General features: G+C 43.8%; 1 protein-coding gene across 2 annotated transcripts in view; it reads left to right on the top strand.

Moving 5' to 3' along the window:
- The window catches only part of LOC130368390 (aminopeptidase N-like), a 70,956-nt gene that overhangs the window by 31,570 nt on the left and 15,670 nt on the right, over positions 1-23,716 (top strand). For both annotated transcript variants that reach the window (XM_056571978.1, XM_056571979.1), the window contains exons 3-10: positions 2,045-2,187; positions 2,303-2,427; positions 4,279-4,408; positions 7,744-7,898; positions 18,039-18,152; positions 19,406-19,549; positions 19,649-19,714; positions 22,023-22,088. In XM_056571978.1, the coding sequence (XP_056427953.1) occupies positions 2,045-2,187; positions 2,303-2,427; positions 4,279-4,408; positions 7,744-7,898; positions 18,039-18,152; positions 19,406-19,549; positions 19,649-19,714; positions 22,023-22,088 (943 nt within the window). The remainder of the gene's footprint in view (positions 1-2,044; positions 2,188-2,302; positions 2,428-4,278; positions 4,409-7,743; positions 7,899-18,038; positions 18,153-19,405; positions 19,550-19,648; positions 19,715-22,022; positions 22,089-23,716) is intronic.

Here is a 23,716-nt window from a genome sequence, read left to right as displayed (position 1 = left end):
CATATAGGCCAGGAAGGGAATGATAGATTGGCCCTAGTTTTATCTAGCATTTTGTTCCATAAAAGTCCAGGTCCAAAAACAATATTTATCTAACTATGCTTTCCTAAGGATATTCACCTTTTTTGCGTTTCTCATATCTTAACAAGATATAAACAACATAGCTGAGACAATTTTTTATGTATAATAATACCACATACCTCTAAAATATAGTTACACAGCTACCAAATAATACCACTAGACTGTATAAGAAACAAATATCATTGTCACCATACTAAACCCAGTGTACCCAAATTTCCAATAATACCACTGTACATAGGAAAAATAATATTACCAATACATAATTACTAAATGAAACCACTATAGTAATACTATATATACCATTATACTAAGCCCAATATTCCCCCATATAATGATATACTGGAGTATTGCACAGGTTCTGCAGACTGAATAAGTTATTATATGGTTAATATATACTGAATATAGTACAGTTACATGCAGTGACTACAGATGTCTTCTCTAACTGGAGTCTTAATTTTTCTTCTCTTCTCATGGAGCCCAGAATAGCATTACGGCATCTTCCAGCTTCCAACACGCCCCTTTCCCCATCTCCACACTAACTCGTTGAAGGGGTACTCTGGCCCTAAGACAACTTATCCCCTAACCCAGGGGTCGGCAACCCGCGGCTCCGGAGCCGCATGTGGCTCTTTTACACCTTTGCCGCGGCTCCGATGTGAGGTGAAAAAGGGAGGGGCAAGTTTTCCAAAGCTACATTGGGAAGGATCGAGGGCAGAGCCATGGGTTTGATTTTTTCACCGCACGTTTGCAGATAATTAAGCCACGCCCCCTCACGGAGGATGGAGAGCGCGAGAGCGCAGCTCTGCATAATACAAGGAGACAGTGGGAGAGTGGGGATGGACACAGCTCCTCCCCACCCCCAGCTCTGTACACACAGGACCTCATTTTTCACAGGGAGGTTTCATGTTTTCACGGGGGAAAAGCTCCTCCCCTCCCCCAGCTCTGTACACACAGGACCTAATTTTTCACGGGGAGGTTTCATGTTTGCACAGGGGAAACACAGAGCAGGAGGGGAGAGGGGACATACTGCACTGCAGGGGCTGGGGAGACATATTACACAGGCTGGGGATGTAAGGACTGCAGGGGAATAAATATTATGGGAATTATGGGGGGACAGGGACTGCTGAATGACACATGCTGGTGACTGGTGTATGAACTGCAACTCCCAGGAGATTACTGATATAATAGAGGTGTTGGTGAACTACAACTCCCAGGAGACTACTCAGATACAATAGAGGTGTTGGTGAACTAAAACACCCAGGAGACTACTAAGATACAATAGAGGTGTTGGTGAACTACAACTCCCAGTAGACTACAGAGGCAGCATGCTGGTGTTATACCACAGACTGAAGACTCCTGAATGACACATGCTGGGAGTTGTAGTCCCTTTTGTGTGTGTATGCCAGTGTATCCCAACCAGGGCATCAGAGCGGAGGGGGGTTTTGCGGCTCCCAGTTTTTTTTCTTTCTTCGGAAATGGGTCCAAGTGGCTCTTTTTGTCTTAAATGTTGCAGACCCCTGCCCTATCCAAAGCATAGGGGATAAGATGTCTGATCGCGCGGGTCCCGCCGCTGGGGACTCCCGCAATCTTGCATTTGGCACCCACTTCTTTGAGCGGCACGCCGCGCTGCCAGCTTACAAACTGCCAGGTGCCGACCACGGGGCCAGAGTATCGTAATGTCATGACTCCGCCCCCGTGTGACATCACCCCCTGCCCCCGCTATGCAAGTCTATGGGAGGGGGCATGACTTAAGGCCGGAGTACCCCTTTAATATTAGTGCCCGAAAAGGTAATCACCCATTGGTGCACACCTTCCACAGGAGCTACACCAGGTTTCCCAGAAACAAATATGAACATGATGGGGCTCGACAGAATTTTCAATAAACACATACTTTTTTACTCTGAAGAAAAATACTATTATATAGTTTTATTGGCTTAATTTTCTCAACAAAATTTCTGTTTGGTAACAGGATCATAGCCACTACACAAATGGCGGCCATTGAAGCAAGGAAGGCATTCCCCTGCTTTGATGAACCGGCATTGAAAGCTACTTTCAACATCACCCTAAGACACAAGCCGAATTATGTGGCACTGTCAAACATGAATGTTTTAGGTAAGTCATTTTGTCATTTTTTATGGACTCCAGATTGAGCACTTGCTTATCACCAATGGTATTAAAACTATTCAAACTGGGCATTTGTTTGCCAACAAAACTCTTAAAATTTCAGCTGTGACCACTGAACAGTGGGAGAATGAAGAATGGAATATCACTAAGTTTGAAAAGTCTCCAAAGATGTCTACATATCTGGTGGCCTTCGTAGTTTCACAGTTTAAACACGTTGGTGACAATGTGGTAAGTAAAATATCTATTGTAGATATAAAAGCAGTGTTCAACTCTGAACCCATGGGTGGTTTCACACATAGCGTTTTATATTAATAGTTTATGTTTTACTCCACTGCAGTTTTTTTTATCCAATGCCAGGAGTGGATTCAAAAGGAATTAACCCATTAAGGAGATAGTGTTTTTGCACTTTCGTTTTTCCTCCTTACCTTTTAAAAATCATAACCCTTACAATTTTGCACCTAAAAATCCATATGATGGCTTATTTTTTTGTGTCACTAATTCTTTGCAGTGACATCAGTCATTTTGCCTAAAAATCTACAGCGAATTGTAAATAAAAATCATTGTGCGATAAAATGGAAGAAAAAACGCAATTTTGTACATTTTGGGGGCTTCCATTTCTAAGCAGTAAATTTTTGGGTGAAAATTACACCTTATCATTATTCTGTAGGTCCATACGGTTAAAATGATACCCTACTTATATAGGTTTGATTTTGTCGTACTTCTGAAAAAAATCATAACTACATGCAGTAAAATTTATACGTTTAAAATTGTCCTCTTCTGACCCCTATAACTTTTTTATTTTTCCACGTACGGGGCGGTATGAGACAAATTTTTTGCGCTGTGATCTGAAATTTTTATCGGTACCATTTTTGTTTTGATCGGACTTTTTGATTGCTTTTTATTCTTTTTTTATGGTATAAAAAGTGACCGAAAGTACGCTATTTTGGAATTATTTTGCACGTACGCCATTGACCGTGCAGTTTAATTAACAATATATTTTTATGGTTCGGACATTTACGCACGTGGTGATACCATATATATATATATATATATATATATATATATATGTATATATATTAGAAGGCTGGATTGTGAGTCGCTCACCCTGTGCACGCCTACCTCACCACCTGTGCCGCAGACCATCCGGTACCGACCTCCGGCTGCTCACTTGTAAAGAAAAGAACAGGGTCCGGCACTAGGTTGGTTGCAGGTAAACACTTCTTATTTCTTTATTTGAAGATTCTGCAGTACAAGGTTGAAAGTCTGACGCGTTTCGCTAAAGAGCTTAATCGTAGACTCCTCTTTAGCGAAACGCGTCAGACTTTTCACCTTGTACTGCAGAATCTTCAAATAAAGAAATAAGAAGTTTTTACCTGCAACCAACCTAGTCCCGGACCCTGTTCTTTTCTTTATATATATATATATATATATATATATATATATATATAGATATTTTTATTATTATTATTTACTTACACAGGGGGCTGATTCAAACTTTTATTAGGGAAGGGGTGAAATCATCTTTATTAACTTTTTTTTTTTTTTTGCAATGTTATAGCCCCCATAGGGGACTATAACATGCAGTACATTGATTCAATACACTGATCCCTGCCATTGCATTGCAATGCATTGATCAGTGTTATTGGCGGTTGATTGCTCAAGCCTGGATTTCATGCTTGGAGCAATCAATCGCCGATTGGACAGCAGGAGGCAGGTTAGGCTGATAGCAGCCGGGACCGTGCCGGTATGATGCGAGCTCAGCTCCTGAGCTTGCTTCATAACCCTCCTGTGCCGCAGCGCGGTTTAGAAACATTTTTTCGTGGCAAGGGATTAAAGGGGTACTCCGGTGGAAAAACATATATTTTTTTTAATGAACAGCTGATTTAAAAAAAAAACAATAGTTTTCCACTGGAGTACCCCTTTAATAATACAAAAAAAGAATTCACTGCTAGTTCACACCGACTCTGTCGTCAGCTCAATAAGCGCACGATTCTGTGACCTCATTGAAAAATATATATCATATGTGATAAAGATATGAGTAATTGTTCCTGTATTTACTATATTTTAAAAAATTGTCAGGTTAAAATCTGGGGCCGTAAAAAAGCAATTGAGGATGAGAATCAAGGAGAGTATGCACTGAATATCACAAGGCCAATTCTGGAGTTTTTTGAGGAATATTATCAGGAGCCTTACCCTCTGCCAAAATCGGGTATGTATGTTCCATCGGTTTCAGTTTGTGGCTTCTAATACTACCGTATTTTTCGACCTATAGGACGCACCGGCGTATAAGACGCACCCAATTTTTAGGGGCAAAATCTAAAAAAATAAAGATTTTGAACCCAATAGTGGTCCGGGCATGCTGGGAGTTGTAGTTTTGCAACATCTGGAGGTCCCCAGATTGAAGACCACTGCATAGGAGGTAATACTCACGTGTCCCCTCCGCTCCGGACCCGTCACCGCTGCCCTGGATGTCGCTCCATCGCTGTCGCCGTTTCCCCGTTGCTCTGGAACGTCTTTGCTGTCGGACGGGTATCCTCGCTCTCCGTTGCCGCCATCACGTCGTTAAGCACGCCGACGCACGTACGCGACGACGTGATGACGAGGAAGGAGAGCGCCGGCATACAGGGGATCCCTGAATGGAGAAGACACCGAGGAGGCAGGTAAGGTCCCTCCCGTTGTCCTGTAAGCACTAACCCGGCTATTCAGTCAGGCTGTTCGGGACCGCCGCGATAGGGCTGTATTCGCCGTATAAGACGCACCGACTTTTTCCCCCCAGTTTTGGGGAAGAAAAAGTGCGTCTTATATGGCGAAAAATACGGTAATTTTAGTATAGTGCAAGTGCTAAAGCCTGAAGAGAATCATAGGCGCTAGATGTGACATGACCACAATGCTGATGATACCAGTTTTGCAGTCAAGTGACCGCTAGTCTCAAACAGCGGGCATGATATGGTCCCATAATGGGGATGTTACCAGCATCACGTTCATGTAATGTGACTGCATTAAACCAACTGCTAGGGTACAGAAGCAAGGACTTGGGCTTTATGCATGGGTACATAATTGGGATGTATGGCCTAAGCAAACAGACACAAGGTCTACCTGGTGAATCTGAATTCAAGGTTGCAATCCAGTTTACGGCGGTTACTTGGGGTACAAAGAATGTATGTCTTTAAAAAATAGTTGGCCCTCATATTTCCTAGCTATGTCTTAGTAGGGAGTGTACTGACTGCAAAGTGAGCTTTAAAGGGGTACTCCGGTGGAAAACTTTTTTTTTCTAATCAACTGGTGCCAGAAAGGTAAACAGATTTGTAAATTACTTCTATTAAAAAATCTTAATCCTTCCAGTACTTATTAGCTGCTGAATACTACAGAGGAAATTCTTTTCTTTTTGGAACACAGAGCTCTCTGCTGACATCATGACCACAGTGCTCTCTGCTGACATCTCTGTCCATTTTAAGAACTGTCCAGAGTACAGTTATAAATGTAAAATGATGCACCTGGATACAAAAAAAACGGCATGCAACATATGTCTTAGGGGGTTAAATTTGGACAGTCACTGGTAGAGAAGGATCTGGGTGTACTTGTAGATCACAGACTACAGAATAGCATGCAATGTCAGGCAGCTGCTTCTAAGGCCAGCAGGATGTTGTCATGTATAAAAAGAGGCATGGACTCGAGGGACAGGGACATAATACTCCCCCTTTATAAAGCATTGGTGCGGCCTCACCTGGAGTATGCTGTTCAGTTTTGGGCACCACCAGTTCAAAAAAGGGACATTATGGAGCTGGTAAGGGTGTAGAGTTGCACCACTAAACTAACAAGAGGTAAGCAACATTTTAGTTATGATGGAAAATTTAAAGAACTACATTTGTTTAGTCTTGAGAACAGTCTCTGACTATTCTTCGCTGAATTGCACACTGGAGGCGGGCCCGCCGGGTGAATTTGAATAATCATGGGTGCTGGTCACGTGAACGCTTGCTCCTACTGAACGCTCACTACCATTAATATTCAAATCAAGGTGGCGGCCCACCTCCTGTGCGCAATTCAGCGAAGAAAGTGGAACACCGCTCCAGGCTGCAGGTACATGTGTTAGTCAGAGACCCCGCATCCTTCTCCTGTTCACCCGCACTATAATCCAGTGTTTTGGGTTTAGTGTGGGTGATCGGGATGACCATTTTCCTTTAAAACAGGGTTAGAAGTATTCCTAGAACAAATTAATGATAATGCATATGCAGAAATATAGAAATCCCTTCCCCTTCATTCACAAGCCCCTTCCCTTCACCTCCTTTGCTGAACTTCATGTGCTAATTATGTAACTAATATTTTGCACATCTAAAGCTTTTATGTCCTGCTACCCCTTTCCTATATCTACCAGTAAGCCCATTTCATTCCATCACTCACTTTACTTGATTCTTCTGGGCATTCCTGTTATGTATCCAATTTACCGCTGCCCTTGTTGGGTCTTCTAGTGCTTCATGTCTCTCTCTTATGAGCGTTTACTCTTGGTTTCTTTAAGGGCTATCAAGCACTAATACCACATTTCTCAATCAGGAGTCCAGTTACTTCTGGCAACTTGTGGACTTTTCACCTATTATCCTGTGTGTTAATGATAAAGAACTTTTGATAACTGATCCATGCAAAGGTGTTTGCTATTTAAAGGGTTATTCCAGTGAAAACATTTTTTTTTCATATGAACTGACTTCAGAAAGTTAAACAAATTTGTAAATTACTTATATAAAAAAAATCGTAATCCTACCAGTACTTATCAGCTAATGAAGTTGAGTTGTACTTTTCTGTCTGGCAATTGTGTTCTCTGCTGACACTTTAGGAACTGTCAAGAGTAGAAGCAAATCAACAAACAAATTTCTCCTGCTCTGGACAGTTCCTAAGACAGACAAAGGTGTCAGCAGAGAGCACTGTTGTCATACAGAAAAGAACAACTCAACTTCAGCAGCCGATAAGTACTGTAAGGATTCAGATTTTTTAATAGAAGTCATTTACAAATCTGTCTAACTTTCTGGAGCCAGTTCATATGGAAAGAAAATTGTTTTTCACTGGAATACCCCTTTAATAAAATTGATCTAGCTATATTTACTGGCTATATCCTCCTGTCTGCTTCCTGCCTCGATTTTCTAGTTCAATTCCATACTAAAATCTTCTGCCTGAATATTGTTCTGCACCTTTATGTAGGGCTTAAAAGGGGTATTTCAAGGACCATTTTGTACATGTAATTCTCCTCAGGTTGGAGAAAAAAAGAAAGAAAAATGAATTTACCCTACCACCAAATCCCTTGCCACTGCCATTCTGATGGTGCTGGTCCCTGATAACAGTGCTTCCTCTTGTCGTTGAACATACTAGAAGTTCATGGCACTATTGTATATAGAATGCAGTAACCAATGTAAAGGCTTTTGTATTATTCCCACCAGTCAAATACAAGAAATAGTTGCATACGTGTTCCATCAAAAATGTTCTCAAATAAATTGTAACAATAAAGGGTATATATAGTACGTCTATTCCAAGCCTGATGTGCATTCTTCTTTCCCATAGACCAGGTAGGTCTTCCAGACTTCAGTTTTGGAGCCATGGAGAACTGGGGACTTGTAACATACAGAGAGACTGGACTCCTATTTGACACTAAGGAATCTTCCATTAGCAACAAGGAGAGGGTGCTTGAAGTAATATCCCACGAGCTTGCACATCAGGTAGGTTACCTTTTATAACTGGTGTTATGTGGTGTCATTTTACAATATAAAATGCTTCTATAAGCTTATACTTTTAATATATAGTTTATTTGCATGCTCCTCCTTTCTGAGTGAATCTCTTTTTGCCCAGAATTTTTGAAGTGTCCGGCTAAAGTAAATGGTTTGGGGACTCCACAAAATCTGTCTATGGCAGATGCCAACAAATAGACCAAATAGGGATACATCAGCTCCCCGCACCAGAAGCAGACTCATGTTTGGATGCTCTCTCCTGGAGAGCACGGAAAGATCAGAGCGGGCTGACTCCCGCACAATGGAGAACAAAAAGACGATGGACTTCCAGCTCCAGCATTTTTATCTTTATTTTTGTGTTGACATCCATGGAATTTTTATGATGACAGAAAAAGTTGTGTTTTAGACGTGTTGTTACCCATACCATTTGGAGGAGCTGGTAGTCCATCGTCTTTTTGTATGACAGATGTCACTTAGTGCTTCTGCTGGCTGCAGCAGTTTCTTGTCTCCTGTCCCAGTGGCTGTGGAGGCAGGTTCCTGCTCCGATACCTTGTCTCAGAAGCTGAGAAAAAGATGAGCAGCGGGGCACTGAAAATGCTTGGAATAGGAGCAGCAAGGGATTGGGTAGGAAATGCCCAACAAAATATTTTAAATATTACTACGCCAGAATATTCCTTATTGGCGGAGCATGTGTAAAAAAAAGCAAAGTGTTGGGAAAGTGGAAAATGTAGGGAAACCTTAGAAAATACAGTGGAAAATAAATTATAGTGAATTAAACCCCACAAAGAAACCTACACAACACTCTTAGGCTAAGTTTCTACTAGTTTTTTTGTCCTGCGTTTTTTGGGTAGAAAAAAACGCATTAAAAAATGCCTGAAAGAACGCCAGTGCAATGTCCTGCTTCTGGAGTTTTTTCTGGCGTTTTTTCATTTGTGTGGAAATTGCATTTTTGGTACCTTTTGGCGTTTTTTTTTTTTTGGTAGCCAAAATTTTTTGGTACCAAAAAAAATAAAATAAATGCAGTAGTGATGGAAAAAAATGCATTTAACAAAATCTAAATTTTTTATAACAAAATTTTAATTAATGTTTAATAAAGTGTGTGTGTTCCACTTTTTCCCCTCAATTTTTTTAATTTTTTAGGTAGTACTACTACTCCCAGCATGGAACACACTGTTCCATGCTGGGAGTAGCAGTACCTGTACTATAGACATATCGCCCCGCGTCTCAGTCCTGACACCTGATACGATCATCTGTTATATAGCAGAGATGCGGCTCTATACAGCGCTCGCATCTCTGCACTATACTCCGGCCAGTGATGTGAATAGAACATCATTCATGTTTCCCACCCAGAGCTGTGATTGGCCGGATGGTTGCAGCCAATCACAGTTCTGAGAGAAATATCAATGAGTGGCCGGCCGGAGTACAGAGCAGAGATGCGAGCGTTGTATACAGTTGCTCCATCTCTGCTATAGACAGGACGATCACAGCGGTTGTCAGTAGTGACGTCCACTGTGATGTGTCCTTTACTGCAAGTACTACTACTTCCAACATGTAGCACACTCTGCTCCATGCTGGGAGCTGTAGTACCTGCATTAATAGACAGATCGCAGCGAGTGTAACTTCTGACACCTGTTGCGATCTATTAATGCAGGTACTACATCTCCCAGCATTGAGCAGAGTATGCTCCATGTTGGGAGTAGTAAACGGTATTTCAGATATATTGGGGTAGATATATACATGAATAATCAAATGTAGGTACACAATTTGTATATCACCCAATGAGTATAAGGCTATATGACCTCCCAAATAGCATATGCAAATCCAAAAAAAGGAGTCATTTACAAGAAAAGTTTTTGACACATATAAATCTTTATTAAACACTATGAATTAAAAAATAGTAAGGATTCCACCCAGAGGGGGAAGAAAGAACAATAGGTGTCGCTCAGGTTGCCATAAAAACGTCTATACAGGAATTCATACTAACATCATGAATTGCTATAAGTACTGTTAGACTAAGTCCCAAGATAGAGAGTACACATAACATATACAATCAACAGTACAAAGCATAGGGCATGATACATTACCACAAGATAACAGGACAGGCACCGGAGCGACTCCCATGTTGGGAGTAGTAGTAACTGCAGTTAAGGAAAGATCACAGCGGGTATCACTCCTGACACCCACTGTGATCCTCCTGTATAATGTATAGATGCAGCGGCCGCTCTTCTATGGTCCCCTGCACTGATGTATATATACATATATTCATATATCCCACAGAGAGCTGTGATTGGCTGGAACCATCTGGCCAATCACAGCTCTCTGCGTGAAATATGAATACGTGTATATATACGGCAGTGCAGGGGACCATAGAAGAGCATCCGCCGCATCTATAGATTATACAGGAGGATCGCAATGGGCGATCTGTCAATTAGTACAGGTACTACTACTCCCACCATGGAACAGTGTGTTCCATGCTGGGAGTAATAGTACTACCTAAAAAATGTAAAAAAAATAAAAATAAAAAGTAAGAAAATAAAGTGAAAAACACACACACTACATTTTTATAGTTGTCGGCTACATTTTTAGGTCCCCGCCCGCCCACATAAATTGATCCCTGTTTAAAAATTAATAAAAATTTTGTAATAAAAAGATACATTTCATTAGATACAATTTTTTCCTTCACTACTGTATCTTTTTTTTTCTCTTTTTTTTTAATGGTACCCTACGAAATTTTATTAAAAAAGGTATCTCCATCACTTTTTTGGATTGCTAAAGGCCAAAAAAGAATAAAAACCGCCTGCAAAAACGCCAACGTTAAAACTCACATATCATTTTTCTTGGCGTTTTTTCACTCCCATAGACTTCCATGGGAAAAAAATGCCACGATTTTGACAAAAAAAACGCCAGTGGCTCAACATGCTGCGATTTTGGAAAACCGCCAAGGAGCGAAAAAATGCCAAAAAAGAGTATAAAAAATGGCAAAAGGATTAAAAAAAATGCCGAAGTGAAAAACGCCACGTGGAATAAGAATCTTGCGATTTCTCATTGATTTACAGCTAACATCTGGCCGCAGCGTTTTTTGGCCAAAAAAAAGCCATGCGGCAAAACTGGCGTTTTTTTTGGCGTTTTTCCCACAAAAAAAAAGTGGAATTCCAGCCTTAGGGCCAATGAGTTCACAGGAAAGTTTAAACATTTTTAAAGCCATACATCTAAAACATAAAATTAAAATATACAGCTGAGAAGCATTTCTGATTATAACATTGTATTATGGAATGACTGTGTAAAGGGAATCTGTCATCTCTAGATCATGCTCAGAGCTTAAAGGTAAGGCACTACAAGTTAGAAATACATTTACCCCCTTTCCACAGAATGTGGAATAAGGTCTGACCACTGGGACACCTAGCCATTACCAAAATAAAACTTGTTCCATTACATCCAAAAGTAGCAAATACTAGTAGCAAATATGGATTTTATACACATGAAGCAGGTGTTACACAACATAACTCCACTAATCAGTGAATGTCATAGATTTAAAATGAAAATAAATGTATGAAAAAAAATCACTCTTTTTTTTTAAAGAAAGTAAAAATAAAAATAAACACAATAAAATATAAGAACCCCCAAAAAGTTCTAAATCAACTGATTTGTAAATTACTCCTATTTAAAAATCTTAATCCTTCCAGTATTTATCAGCTGTTATATTATGCGCAGGAAGTTATTTTCTTTTTAAATTTCCTTTCTGTCTGACCACAGTGCTCTCTGCTGACACCTCTGTCCATTTTAGGAACTGTCCAGAGTAGAAGCAAATCCCCATAGCAAACCTCTCTTTCTCTGTACAGTTCCTGACATGGACAGAGGTGTCAGCAGATGTTACGCCTAGCGCTCCGGGTCCCCGCTCCTCCCCGGAGCGCTCACGGCGTCTTTCTCCCTGCAGCGCCCCGGTCAGTCCCGCTGACCGGGAGCGCTGCACTGTCTTGGCCGTTGGGGATGCGATTCGCACAGCGGGACGCGCCCGCTCGCGAGTCGCATCCCAGGTCACTTACCCATCCCGGTCCCCTGCTGTCATGTGCTGGCGCGCGCGGCTCCGCTCTCTAGGGCGCGCGCGCGCCAGCTCTCTGAGACTTAAAGGGCCAGTGCACCAATGATTGGTGCCTGGCCCAATTAGCTTAATTGGCTCCCACCTGCTCCCTGCCTTTATCTGACCTCCTCCCATGCACTCCCTTGCCGGATCTTGTTGCCTTGTGCCAGTGTAAGCGTTTAGTGTGTCCAAAGCCTGTGTACCTGAACTTCTGCTACCCATCCTGACTACGAACCTTGCCGCCTGCCCCCGACCTTCTGCTACGTCTGACCTTGCCTCTGCCTAGTCCTTCTGTCCCACGCCTTCTCAGCAGTCAGCGAGGTAGAGCCGTTGCTAGTGGATACGACCTGGTTGCTACTGCCGCAGCAAGACCATCCCGCTTTGCGGCGGGCTCTGGTGAATACCAGTAGCCTCTTAGAACCGGTCCACTAGCACGGTCCACGCCAATCCCTCGCTGACACAGAGGATCCACTACCTGGAAGCCGAATCGTGACAGTAGATCCGGCCATGGATCCCGCTGAGGTGCCGCTGCCAAGTCTCGCTGACCTTACCACGGTGGTCGCTCAGCAATCGCAGCAGATTGCCCAACAAGGACAGCAGCTGTCGCAGTTGACCGCCATGTTACAGCAACTTCTGCCTCTGCTACAGCAGCAACCATCTCCTCCGCCAGCTCCTGCACCTCCTCCGCAGCGAGTGGCCGCTCCTAACCTCCGCTTGTCCCTGCCGGACAAATTTGATGGGGACTCTAAACTCTGCCGTGGATTTGTGTCTCAGTGTTCCCTGCATATGGAGATGTTGTCGGACTTGTTTCCTTCAGAACGGTCTAAGGTGGCGTTCGTAGTAAGCCTTCTTTCAGGAAAGGCCTTGTCTTGGGCCACACCGCTCTGGGACCGCAATGATCCTGCCACAGCCACAGTCCAGGCCTTCTTCGCTGAACTCCGGAGTGTCTTCGAGGAGCCAGCCCGAGCTTCTTCTGCCGAGACTGCCCTGTTGAACCTGGTCCAGGGTAATTCTTCAGTGGGCGAGTACGCCATCCAATTTCGTACTCTTGCCTCCGAGTTATCATGGAATAACGAGGCTCTCTGCGCGACCTTTAAAAAAGGCCTATCCAGTCGCATCAAGGATGTGCTGGCCGCACGAGAGATTCCTGCCAATCTGCAAGAACTCATCCATCTAGCTACCCGCATTGACATGCGTTTTTCTGAGCGACACCAAGAGCTCCGCCAGGAAAAAGACTTAGATCTCTGGGCACCTCTCCCACAGTATCCGTTGCAATCTACGCCTGGGCCTCCCGCCGAGGAGGCCATGCAAGTGGATAAGTCTCGCCTGACCCAGGAAGAGAGGAATCGCCGTAGGGAAGAAAATCTCTGTCTTTACTGTGCCAGTACCGAGCATTTCTTGGTGGATTGCCCTATCCGTCCTGCACGCCTGGGAAACGCACGCACGCACCCAGCTCACGTGGGTGTGGCGTCTCTTGGTTCCAAGTCTGCTCCTCCACGTCTCACGGTGCCCGTGCGGATTTCTTCTTCAGCCAACTCCTCCCTCTCAGCCGTGGCCTGCTTGGACTCCGGTGCCTCTGGAAATTTTATTTTGGAGTCGTTTGTTAATAAATTCAGCATCCCGGTGACCCGTCTCGTCAAGCCGCTCTACATTTCCGCGGTCAACGGAGCCAGATTGGACTGCACCGTGCGTTACCGCACAGAGCCCCTCCTCATGTCTATTGGACCCCACCTTGAGAGGATTGAGTTCTTCATTCTCCCCAACTGTACCTCTGAGGTCCTCCTCGGTCTGCCTTGGCTCCAGCTTCATTCCCCCACCATTGATTGGACCACCGGGGAGATCAGGAACTGGGACTCTGCCTGCCACAGGAAGTGCCTCTCCCCCCCTCCCAGTCCCGTCAGGCAAGCCTCTGTGCCTTCCCATGGCCCCCGTCCTGGTGTCACACTGCCCCGTGCCAGGCCTCGCCCTCTGCCCTCCCTCCCCATTCCCACTCCTGCTGTACTGCCTGCCGTTGAGGAAACCCTCCATTCTTTCCCGGTGTCCTCATCCCAGGGGAGGCAGTTACCGGACAAAGAGAAGGGGAGACCTAAGGGGGGGGGGGGGGTACTGTTACGCCTAGCGCTCCGGGTCCCCGCTCCTCCCCGGAGCGCTCACGGCGTCTTTCTCCCTGCAGCGCCCCGGTCAGTCCCGCTGACCGGGAGCGCTGCACTGTCTTGGCCGTTGGGGATGCGATTCGCACAGCGGGACGCGCCCGCTCGCGAGTCGCATCCCAGGTCACTTACCCATCCCGGTCCCCTGCTGTCATGTGCTGGCGCGCGCGGCTCCGCTCTCTAGGGCGCGCGCGCGCCAGCTCTCTGAGACTTAAAGGGCCAGTGCACCAATGATTGGTGCCTGGCCCAATTAGCTTAATTGGCTCCCACCTGCTCCCTGCCTTTATCTGACCTCCTCCCATGCACTCCCTTGCCGGATCTTGTTGCCTTGTGCCAGTGTAAGCGTTTAGTGTGTCCAAAGCCTGTGTACCTGAACTTCTGCTACCCATCCTGACTACGAACCTTGCCGCCTGCCCCCGACCTTCTGCTACGTCTGACCTTGCCTCTGCCTAGTCCTTCTGTCCCACGCCTTCTCAGCAGTCAGCGAGGTAGAGCCGTTGCTAGTGGATACGACCTGGTTGCTACTGCCGCAGCAAGACCATCCCGCTTTGCGGCGGGCTCTGGTGAATACCAGTAGCCTCTTAGAACCGGTCCACTAGCACGGTCCACGCCAATCCCTCGCTGACACAGAGGATCCACTACCTGGAAGCCGAATCGTGACAGCAGAGAGCACCGTGGTCAGACAGAAAGGAAATTCAAAAAGAAAACAACTTTCTGTGGATCATGCAGCAGCTAATAACTACTGGAAGGATTAAGATTTTTTTTAATAGAAGTAATTTACAAATCTGTTTAACTTTCTGTCACCAGTTGATTTAAAAAAAAAAAAAAAGGTTTTCCAGTGGAGTACCCCTTTAATGGTGACAAGGGAAAAAAGTGTGTGGACATTAAAGGGGTATTCCAGGCCAAAACTTTTTTTTATATATCAACTGGCTCCGGAAAGTTAAATAGATTTATAAATTACTTCTATTAAAAAATCTTAATCCTTCCCATAGTTATTAGCTTCTGAAGTTGAGTTGCTGTTTTCTGTCTAACTGCTCTCTGATGACTCACGTCCCGGGAGCTGTGCAGTTCCTATGGGGATATTCTCCCATCATGCACAGCTCCCGGGATGTGACATCATCATTGAGCAGTTAGACAGAAAACTTCAGAAGCTAATAACTATTGGAAGGATTAAGATTTTGTAATAGAAGTAATTTACAAATCTGTTTAACTTTCCGGAGCCAGTTGATAGATATAAAAAAAGGTTTTGCCTGGAATACCCCTTTAAGGCCATAAAGGCATGTCAGGGGAAGGGGTTAGGTGTGCTTATCATTGTTTTTAAACTTAATAAGTGCCTTTTGTGTTATCGGCTAAAGAGGCAGACTAGTGTTAGTGAGTTGCAGCAGCACTCCTCCTCCCTTCCTTCTCACGCTGCTTTGATTGACTGACATAAAGGGTAGCTGAGCCCTCTGCAACAATCATGCAGGTGAGATGAGGGAAAGGGGAGATGTGCTGCGGCAGCTCAGCTCCATCAGTTTGTCTCTTCAGCTGATAATAAAAAAAGGCACTTTACAAACAGTGATCAGCAAAAGTGAAAGTATGGTCAGTTTTATCACCGCAGCAACTATTTTTGGGGATCTGTGGCTCTGTACCTAGTATGAAGCATACAGATTCCCTTTAAGTGCCAAAGTGGCTGTGCGGAGCCACAGCAAGCACACCTCCTCACTCTCCAAACCTTCCTGGAAGTGCTGGAAGATGTGCCCTATACATCAATTAATCATGTCATGTAGGAGAGGAGGAGGGAGGAGGCATGCATGTTGTGGCTCAGCACAGCCTTTTTGATAATTAAAGCGCACCTGTCATATCCTACAAAAAAATAAGAAAAATATATGTTACTCAGTACTTAATCTTGATCAAGTACCGTATATACTCGAGTATAAGCCGAGTTTTTCAGCACGATTTTTCGTGCTGAAAACACCCCCTCGGCTTATACTCGAGTGAACTCTCCGCCCTCAGTGGTCTTCAACCTGCGGACCTCCAGAGGTTTCAAAACTACAACTCCCAGCAAGCCCGGGCAGCCATCGGCTGTCCGGGCTTGCTGGGAGTTGTAGTTTTGAAACCTCTTGAGGTCCGCAGGTTGAAGACCACTGCGGCCTTCGACATCATCCAGCCCCCTCTCACGCCCTTTAGTTCTGTACTCACCTCCGCTCAGCGCTGGTCCGGTGCTGAAGGACTGTCCGGTGCTGCAGGACTGGTCCGGGGAGGCCTCTTCTCCGCGCTTCAGGCCCGGCCCCGGAATAGCCACGTTGCCTTGATGACGACACAGAGGTACGTTCATTACCAACGTCCCTCTGCGTCATATTCAAGGCAACGCCTCTATTCTGGGCCCGAAGCGCGGAGAAGAGGCCTCCCCGGTGAAGATGGCAGCCCGGAACCACTATCCCACCGGACGACCTCCCCACTGGACAGTCCTGCAGCACCGGACCAGTGCCGAGCGGAGGTGAGTACAGAACTAAAGGGGGTGAGAGGGGACTGGATGATGTCGAAGGCCGCAGTGGTCTTCAACCTGCGGACCTCCAGAGGTTTCAAAACTACAACTCCCAGCAGGTTGAAGACCACTGTATCAGATATTGACAAGCGGTGATGATGATGACATGTGGTGATGATGACAAGGGGATGATGAGGGGGGGGGGATTATGACAAGGGGATTATGAAGGGGGGGGTGTGGAATGATGACAGGGGGATGATGAAGGGGGGGTGGGATGATGACAAGAGGATGATGACAAGGGGATGATGAAGGGGGTGGGAATGATGACAAGGGGATGATGAAGGGGTGGTGGGGATGATGACAAGGGGATGATGAAGGGGGGGTGTGGGATGATGACAAGGGGATGATGACAAGTGGATGATGAAGGGGGGGTGGGGATGATGACAAGGGGATGATGAAGGGGGGGGGATGATGTCAAGGGGATGATGACAAGGGGATAATGAAGGGGGTTAGGTATGATGACAATGGGATGATGGCAAGGGGATGATGAAGGGGGGGTGGGATGATGACAAGGGGATGATGACAAGGGGATGATGACAAGGGGATGATGACAAGGGGATGATGACAGGCGGTGATGATGAAGGGGGGATGATGACAGGCGGTGATGATGAAGGGGGGAAGATGAAGGGGGGATGATGACAGGGTGATGATGACAGGGTGATGATGATGAGGGTGTTAATGACGGGGGTCTGGATGATGACAGGGGGGGATGATGTATTTCCCACCCTAGGCTTATACTTGAGTCAATAACTTTTCCTGGGATTTTGGGGTGAAATTAGGGGCCTCGGGTTATATTTGGGTCGGCTTATACTCGAGTATATACGGTAAGCATATTTTTTTATGTATCTAGTACCTAAATTTCTCTCACAAATACCCTATATATCTTGCTAAGTTAATTTACATCTTCCCTTATGGAGGGAGCTTGTCCTCACTGTGCATCACTCCCTCCCCGAATCTGCTGTGCTGTGCTAGATAACTTCATTTAATCACTGCAGTTTGCTCTGTAAACCTTTCCTCTCTGTTTTCATGTTGTACATGCTACACAGAGAGGATGATTATTGGAGAGTAAAATTTGTAAAATTACAAATAGATCTTCCTAAATTAGTGCAAAGGTTTAGTAATAAAAGTACAGAAGCTTTTTTTTATGCATACATTTTTTGTCTGTTCTATCTGACCATGTGTCATCCAGCTTTCTCAAACTCCTGAACATCAGAGCAGCTTTTCTAACACAGTTTCCCTTTAATAAAAATGCAATGTTTTTTTTTTCTGATCTATGTGTAAATTTGATATCACTACCTTTTGCATTGATAGGTTTCCGCATTAGGATGGTCTGCTTCATACATCAAGCTAACAATCTCATTGTATTTCTGCTGCAGTGGTTCGGGAATCTTGTAACAGTTCGATGGTGGAATGATCTGTGGTTAAATGAAGGTTTTGCCTCTTATGTGGAATACTTGGGAGCCAACTATGCAGAGCCCACCTGGAACATAGTATGTTTCTTAAAGCATACCTGCATGGTTTTGTTAGATTAACCCTTTAGAGTGGTGAAAAGATGATTTTAGTGTGTTCATTGCTATTATTGAGCCCATGAGAGTCCCCCTTATGGTACATTTCAGGGGGTTTGACTAGAGGTGGGCTGTTTCCCAGGTGTAATCTATTCTAAAGGGATATTCTATTGGTTGAATGTAATGCCATATTGCTAATATATGCCATGACATTATAATTTATGAGGATCCAACTTCATCATCTACCCTGCTCAGCAGTGGTCACTTACTGTGCAGACTACTGTAGCAAAGACCCACTCAGGCCAAGTAAACAGGCAGGGGCGATTTGTGATGGAGCTACAGGGGGGGGGGGGAGATTTATGAATTATTTTACCCCGTTTTCTTTTTTTGCTGTTCTTTAGCGCAGTGACCTTTTACAACAGACTTTGTCACTTTTCATTAAGAAGATTTTTCAAAAAGAACATACCAAGTCGTGATTTCAGTTGATATCATGCAGTGGTCAGGAATTTATGATGTGCAATTTTTCAGTTTGTCACATCTTTTGGCGCAACTAACTAAGAGGCAAATCTACACGAGTCCAGACATGGCTTACAAATTGGCTGTGTACAGCATTATTGAAAAGGCACACATTTTTTTTATGGGACAGGTAGCTGCTGGTAAAAGCAGCGCTCATCTGGTGATCTGAGGCATCGGCCATGGATCTTCGGAGCAAGCTCCTCTTTATGTTTCTGGTCCTAGAGGTGGCAAATGGTTTGGTCAGTGCCTTGGCGCACTCTAGGATTCTTTGGTTCGGCAGTGGGCCAGTCCAATGCTGACGGTCTGTCAAATGTTTACTTTTATTTATTTATTTATTTTTTTACAATTTTAAACTAAAACTTAGTATCCTTGCATAAATATTAATTTCCCAAAGGAAGGAGACGGATCATGCTTTAAATCAGAATGTTGTATATGTTCCATCATTGTCCCGTCTGCAATGACTGAGAAGATACTAGTGAAAAGGCTGGAAAGGTCAAAAGACAGCTCCCATTTTTTATTTGAGATTAGCATTGAAGATATTGTTTGTATTATTGAATAATATTTCTTTATTTAAAAACACAAAAGATAAAAAGGAATGAAATAAATTAATGAAATAAAGCAATTGAAGATGACAGGTTTACAGTAAAGTGTTGCTGCTGTGGCAATGAATGCCATCTTGTGCATGTTGATGTACTCACAAAATTGTTCTCTGACCATTACAGAAAGATCTGATAGTGCTTAACGACATCCAAAGAGTAATGGGTGTTGATGCTTTAACCTCTTCTCATCCACTTACAACAAAAGAAGAAGATGTGAACACTCCATCAGAAATCAGTGCATTCTTTGATTCCATTACATATAGTAAGGTAACCTGAGACAGAAATGTAATTTGTCTGAAAATCCATTTAGGGCACATTCATGCTCGCCTACTGCCCTTACGTTGGGTATGTTCTCTTTCGTTTTAGGGTGCAGCAGTCATTCGCATGTTGTCCTCATTTCTCACTGAAGAGCTTTTTGTAGAGGGACTTCGGGTAAGTACCACTTGCATATTGTGTAGGTTTCTTATTATTCATACCCTGCTAATGGCCTGCAGCAATGCTGCTCTACTGGAGCTTGGTTTGAAGTAAGCAAATCTATACTGTACCTTGCAGAAGTATTCACTGTTTTTCATGTTATAGCCTGGGGGTGTAGGGTATATGGGGTGTAGCTGTGCGGTAATTAAAGGGTGTCTGATTAACCCTTTCTATTCGTGAGGGCTCCTCTGCAATGCTTGTCCTACCGCCACCCTTCCCAAGAGCGATAGGGAGGTATGGAATAAATGAATGTCCACAACCAGAGAGTTTGCTGAAAACAGTCAGAACTTTTACTGAAGATTTTATGCAAGCTTCATAACCGGAACAGTCTCTATACATGCAAAGTCTCTTGGAGATTGACAGTGGTTTGGACCTTAAGCGTTTTAGAGTCCGTAGACTGATATGCGCTGTTCCGCTGGATTTAGGGGATTTAGTTTAGGTCCAGCAGTCACGCTAACTTTAGTGGGGATTTCGTTTAGGACTCACAGTTTGATTGAGGCTGAGGCCGGCTGGCTTCAGGCCTAGAGTGTCTTTGTAAGTTGCGCAGATCCATCCTGATAGTCCGGCATCCATGAGAGCAGGAACCCAAGAGAGTGATCATTGGCTACAGCTCCCTTATATGGGCAGGGGCTGAACTTATACTGATTGGTCCAATACTTCTGTTAATCATCTTTACAAAGGGTTATGGGTAATCATGTGACCCAAGGACCTCCAAAGGTCTTCCAACATACCATAGAGGAATTAACATAGTCACATGACCGAAGTTCCTGCGACGCTACAAAGGTAAGTATACTAATATGAATTATATTAAATATCCCCATTATTAAATATGTACACATAAACATTATAAAATTAGAGAAGGAGGTGGTGACTAGGGGCTGTCCCACCTGGGGAACTCTACCTGAACGTAGTAACTCTGACTTTGGGGACCACCATACAAGGTACGGTATGCAATACGGTACCGGGATACCACATTCATGTTTTGTTGCCTTCCAGCCTGGAATTAAAATAAAGTTTAATTTAGATTTTATGTAACAGCCCTGGCAGTAAATTGCAACAGAATATGTCATACATTTCTCATAGATGTAGTTACCATCTCTGGGACCTGCACCAATCCCAAGAATAAGAATCTCATCACCTCTGTCCTGCCTTGTGATGTGGTCACTTACCACTGCATTTAAGGGGGTACTCTGCCCCTAGACATCTTATCCTCTATCCATAGGATAGGGAATCAGATATCTGATCATGGGGGGTCCGGCCACTGGGACAACCGCGATCTCCGGCCCAGCATCCCAGCATTCTGAACATTTATGTTCAGAATGCCAACTGCGCTAGGCTTCGGGCAGTCGTGGTCGTCATCTGTGGTCACTCGTAATCTGGCACAGGGCTGAGTTTGCTCCGTGCAGCGGATTACTGGGTAGCCGGAACGGAGATCGAGGGAGGTCTGGCCACTGGGACATCTTATCAGACATCTTATTCCCTATTCTTTGGATAGAGGATAAGATGTCTAGAGGTGGAGTACCCCTTAAAGCAGAAAATGAATCCTGAGGGGGCCACGCATGTTTCTATTCACTTCTATGGAAGATAGAGTTGCTGAGCCCCTATTGGTGGGACCCACATTTATCAGGCATTTATGACATATCCTGTCAAGGATTACCCTTTTAAATCTTCCAAAAAACACACAGTGGCCCAGATTTAGTATTGCAATACACCAGAGTTCTTGCACAATTTGCACCAAAAATGAATTACATTACTTATCACATTTGTCAAGAGTTTTAGACACTGGTCGACTAAAAGGGAGTGGCCAAAGTTTTAAAGTGGGCATCGTCTACATGTGTCAACATTTTGGCGTGTTATTATAGTTTAGAGTAAGCAAACTAATAGTTAACAGATTTGATTGTCTTTAGCTACAAACAGCATGATACACTTTGATAAATCTGGTAAGTATTACACAGTTTTAATAAATTGCCCCCAGTGTCTTTCAGATATGCACATATTCATATCTTGCCATTGCCAATGCTGTGGATCTATGGCGAAATCCACAGCTGTACATTTTAAGTTCTTTATGTAAAATATTTGCAATCCACAACTAAGTGCACAGTATCTAATCCACAACAAATGCTGCTGCAAATAAGTTGCAGAAATGGCGCGAATTATCCACTGCAGAAAATCTGCAGCATTTCCATCCTGTGACAATATACCGGTAAAAAGTTAATGCAGATTTTGCATATGGTCATGCAAATAATCATTTTTTTCCCCCCTCTAGGCTTATTTTAATGAATTTGCATATGGAAACACAGTGTATACTGACCTGTGGAAACACTTACAAAAAGTAAGTTAAAATATTCAAACAATGTAGCACATTTAATATTGACACATTTACATACATACCAAACAATGGGTAATTTGTATTTCATACCCTGACCGCACATTCTGATGATAAACAGTAACTCCAATCTGGTCACATTGGATGAAATCTATTCCATCTTATTCCGTTTTCTTTTTGTTTAATGTTAATAAAATGGTTAACAAGGGCTTGTGAGGGAGTGCTTTTTTGAATAAAAGTTTTTAAACATGTTGTTTTTTTTATTTACTTTACTTTACAGGCTTAGTAGTGGAAACTATCTTATAGACAGAATCCATTACTAAGCCAGGGTTTAGCGTTATCACCAAAAACAGCTAGCACGAACTCCCAATTATTACCCTGGTACCCACCGCCCTGGGTACCCACCACCTAGGCGCTCCTGGGCCTAGGTGGTAACAGGCTGGCATTATTTAGGCTGGGGAGGGCCAGTATCAATGGTCCTCGTCCACCCTGGTAACATCAGGCTGTTGCTGCTTGGTTGGTATTTGGCTGAGAATGAAAATATGGGGAACCCTATGTGGTATTTTTTTCCCCATAAATAATTAAATAAAAGAAAATCGCATAGAGTTCCCTGTATTTATATCCTCAGCCATATACCAACTAAACAGCAACAGCCTGACGTTACCAGGGTGGGCAAGGACCATTGTTACTGGCCCTCCCCCGCCTAAATAACGCCAGCCTGTTACCACCTAGGCCCAGGAGTGCCACTTTTGACGCTCCGGGCCTGTTGGTACCGGCTCTTCCCGGCATCCCTGTGGCCGTGGGTACCAGGGTAATAATCAGGGGGTTAGTGCTAGTTGTTATTGGGGCTAACTCTAAGCCCTGGCTTAGTAATGGACTCCGTCTATAAGACAGCTTCCACTACTAAGCCTAAACTAAAGTAAATAAAATAAAAAAAACACATTTTAAAAACTTTTATTCCAAAAATCAATTTCCCACAAGCCCTCGTTACAAAATGTTGTTAAAATGAAATGCTGGTCATTGTAGTTCACCAAATCTGAAGTAGCCCACAGGATAGACGGATCTGAAATGAAAAGAAAAAAAAAAGAGTTAGGACATTTAGAGGGAAAAAAAAGTGGTAATAAACACACACACATTTTTTTTTGCTTATGTGTGCTAAGAAAATGGTATTCCAAAGTAATTTTATTGTTTTTTGCTTATGTGAGGAAAATTTATCAACCCCTGTGATAGTATGATTAATATGTCACACATAAGCAAAACCAAAGCAAAAAAAAAAAGCCTACAAGTACTCGCTTACCAAAGCAACAATGAAAAATGTCCCCCTATGTCTCTATCACCCATATTTCACAAAAAAAATTGCATATTCGGGCTGTTCAATGTCTTTTCAATTGTCTTAAAGGGAGGGTGTGTGTCCTTCTCTTTCCTGCACTGTGATGACTCCTCCCCCTCCCTCACTTTGCTTACTCACTGCTCTTGGGAGCCTGGCAGCCTTGTTCTGTAACTCTTTCCTCTCTGGTTTCATGCTGTACTCACCCACACAATGATTATTGGAGATTGCCTTTACTCTACCACCAAAGACAATATGGTGAGTGTATAATACTTATACACCTACATCTTCCTATGTCATTCATGTG

Source organism: Hyla sarda, chromosome 4 (assembly GCF_029499605.1).
Source record: "Hyla sarda isolate aHylSar1 chromosome 4, aHylSar1.hap1, whole genome shotgun sequence".
NCBI lineage: Eukaryota > Metazoa > Chordata > Amphibia > Anura > Hylidae > Hyla > Hyla sarda.
The sequence above is the reverse complement of the archived record's forward strand: the minus strand, read 5'-3'. Positions and strand labels throughout refer to the sequence as shown.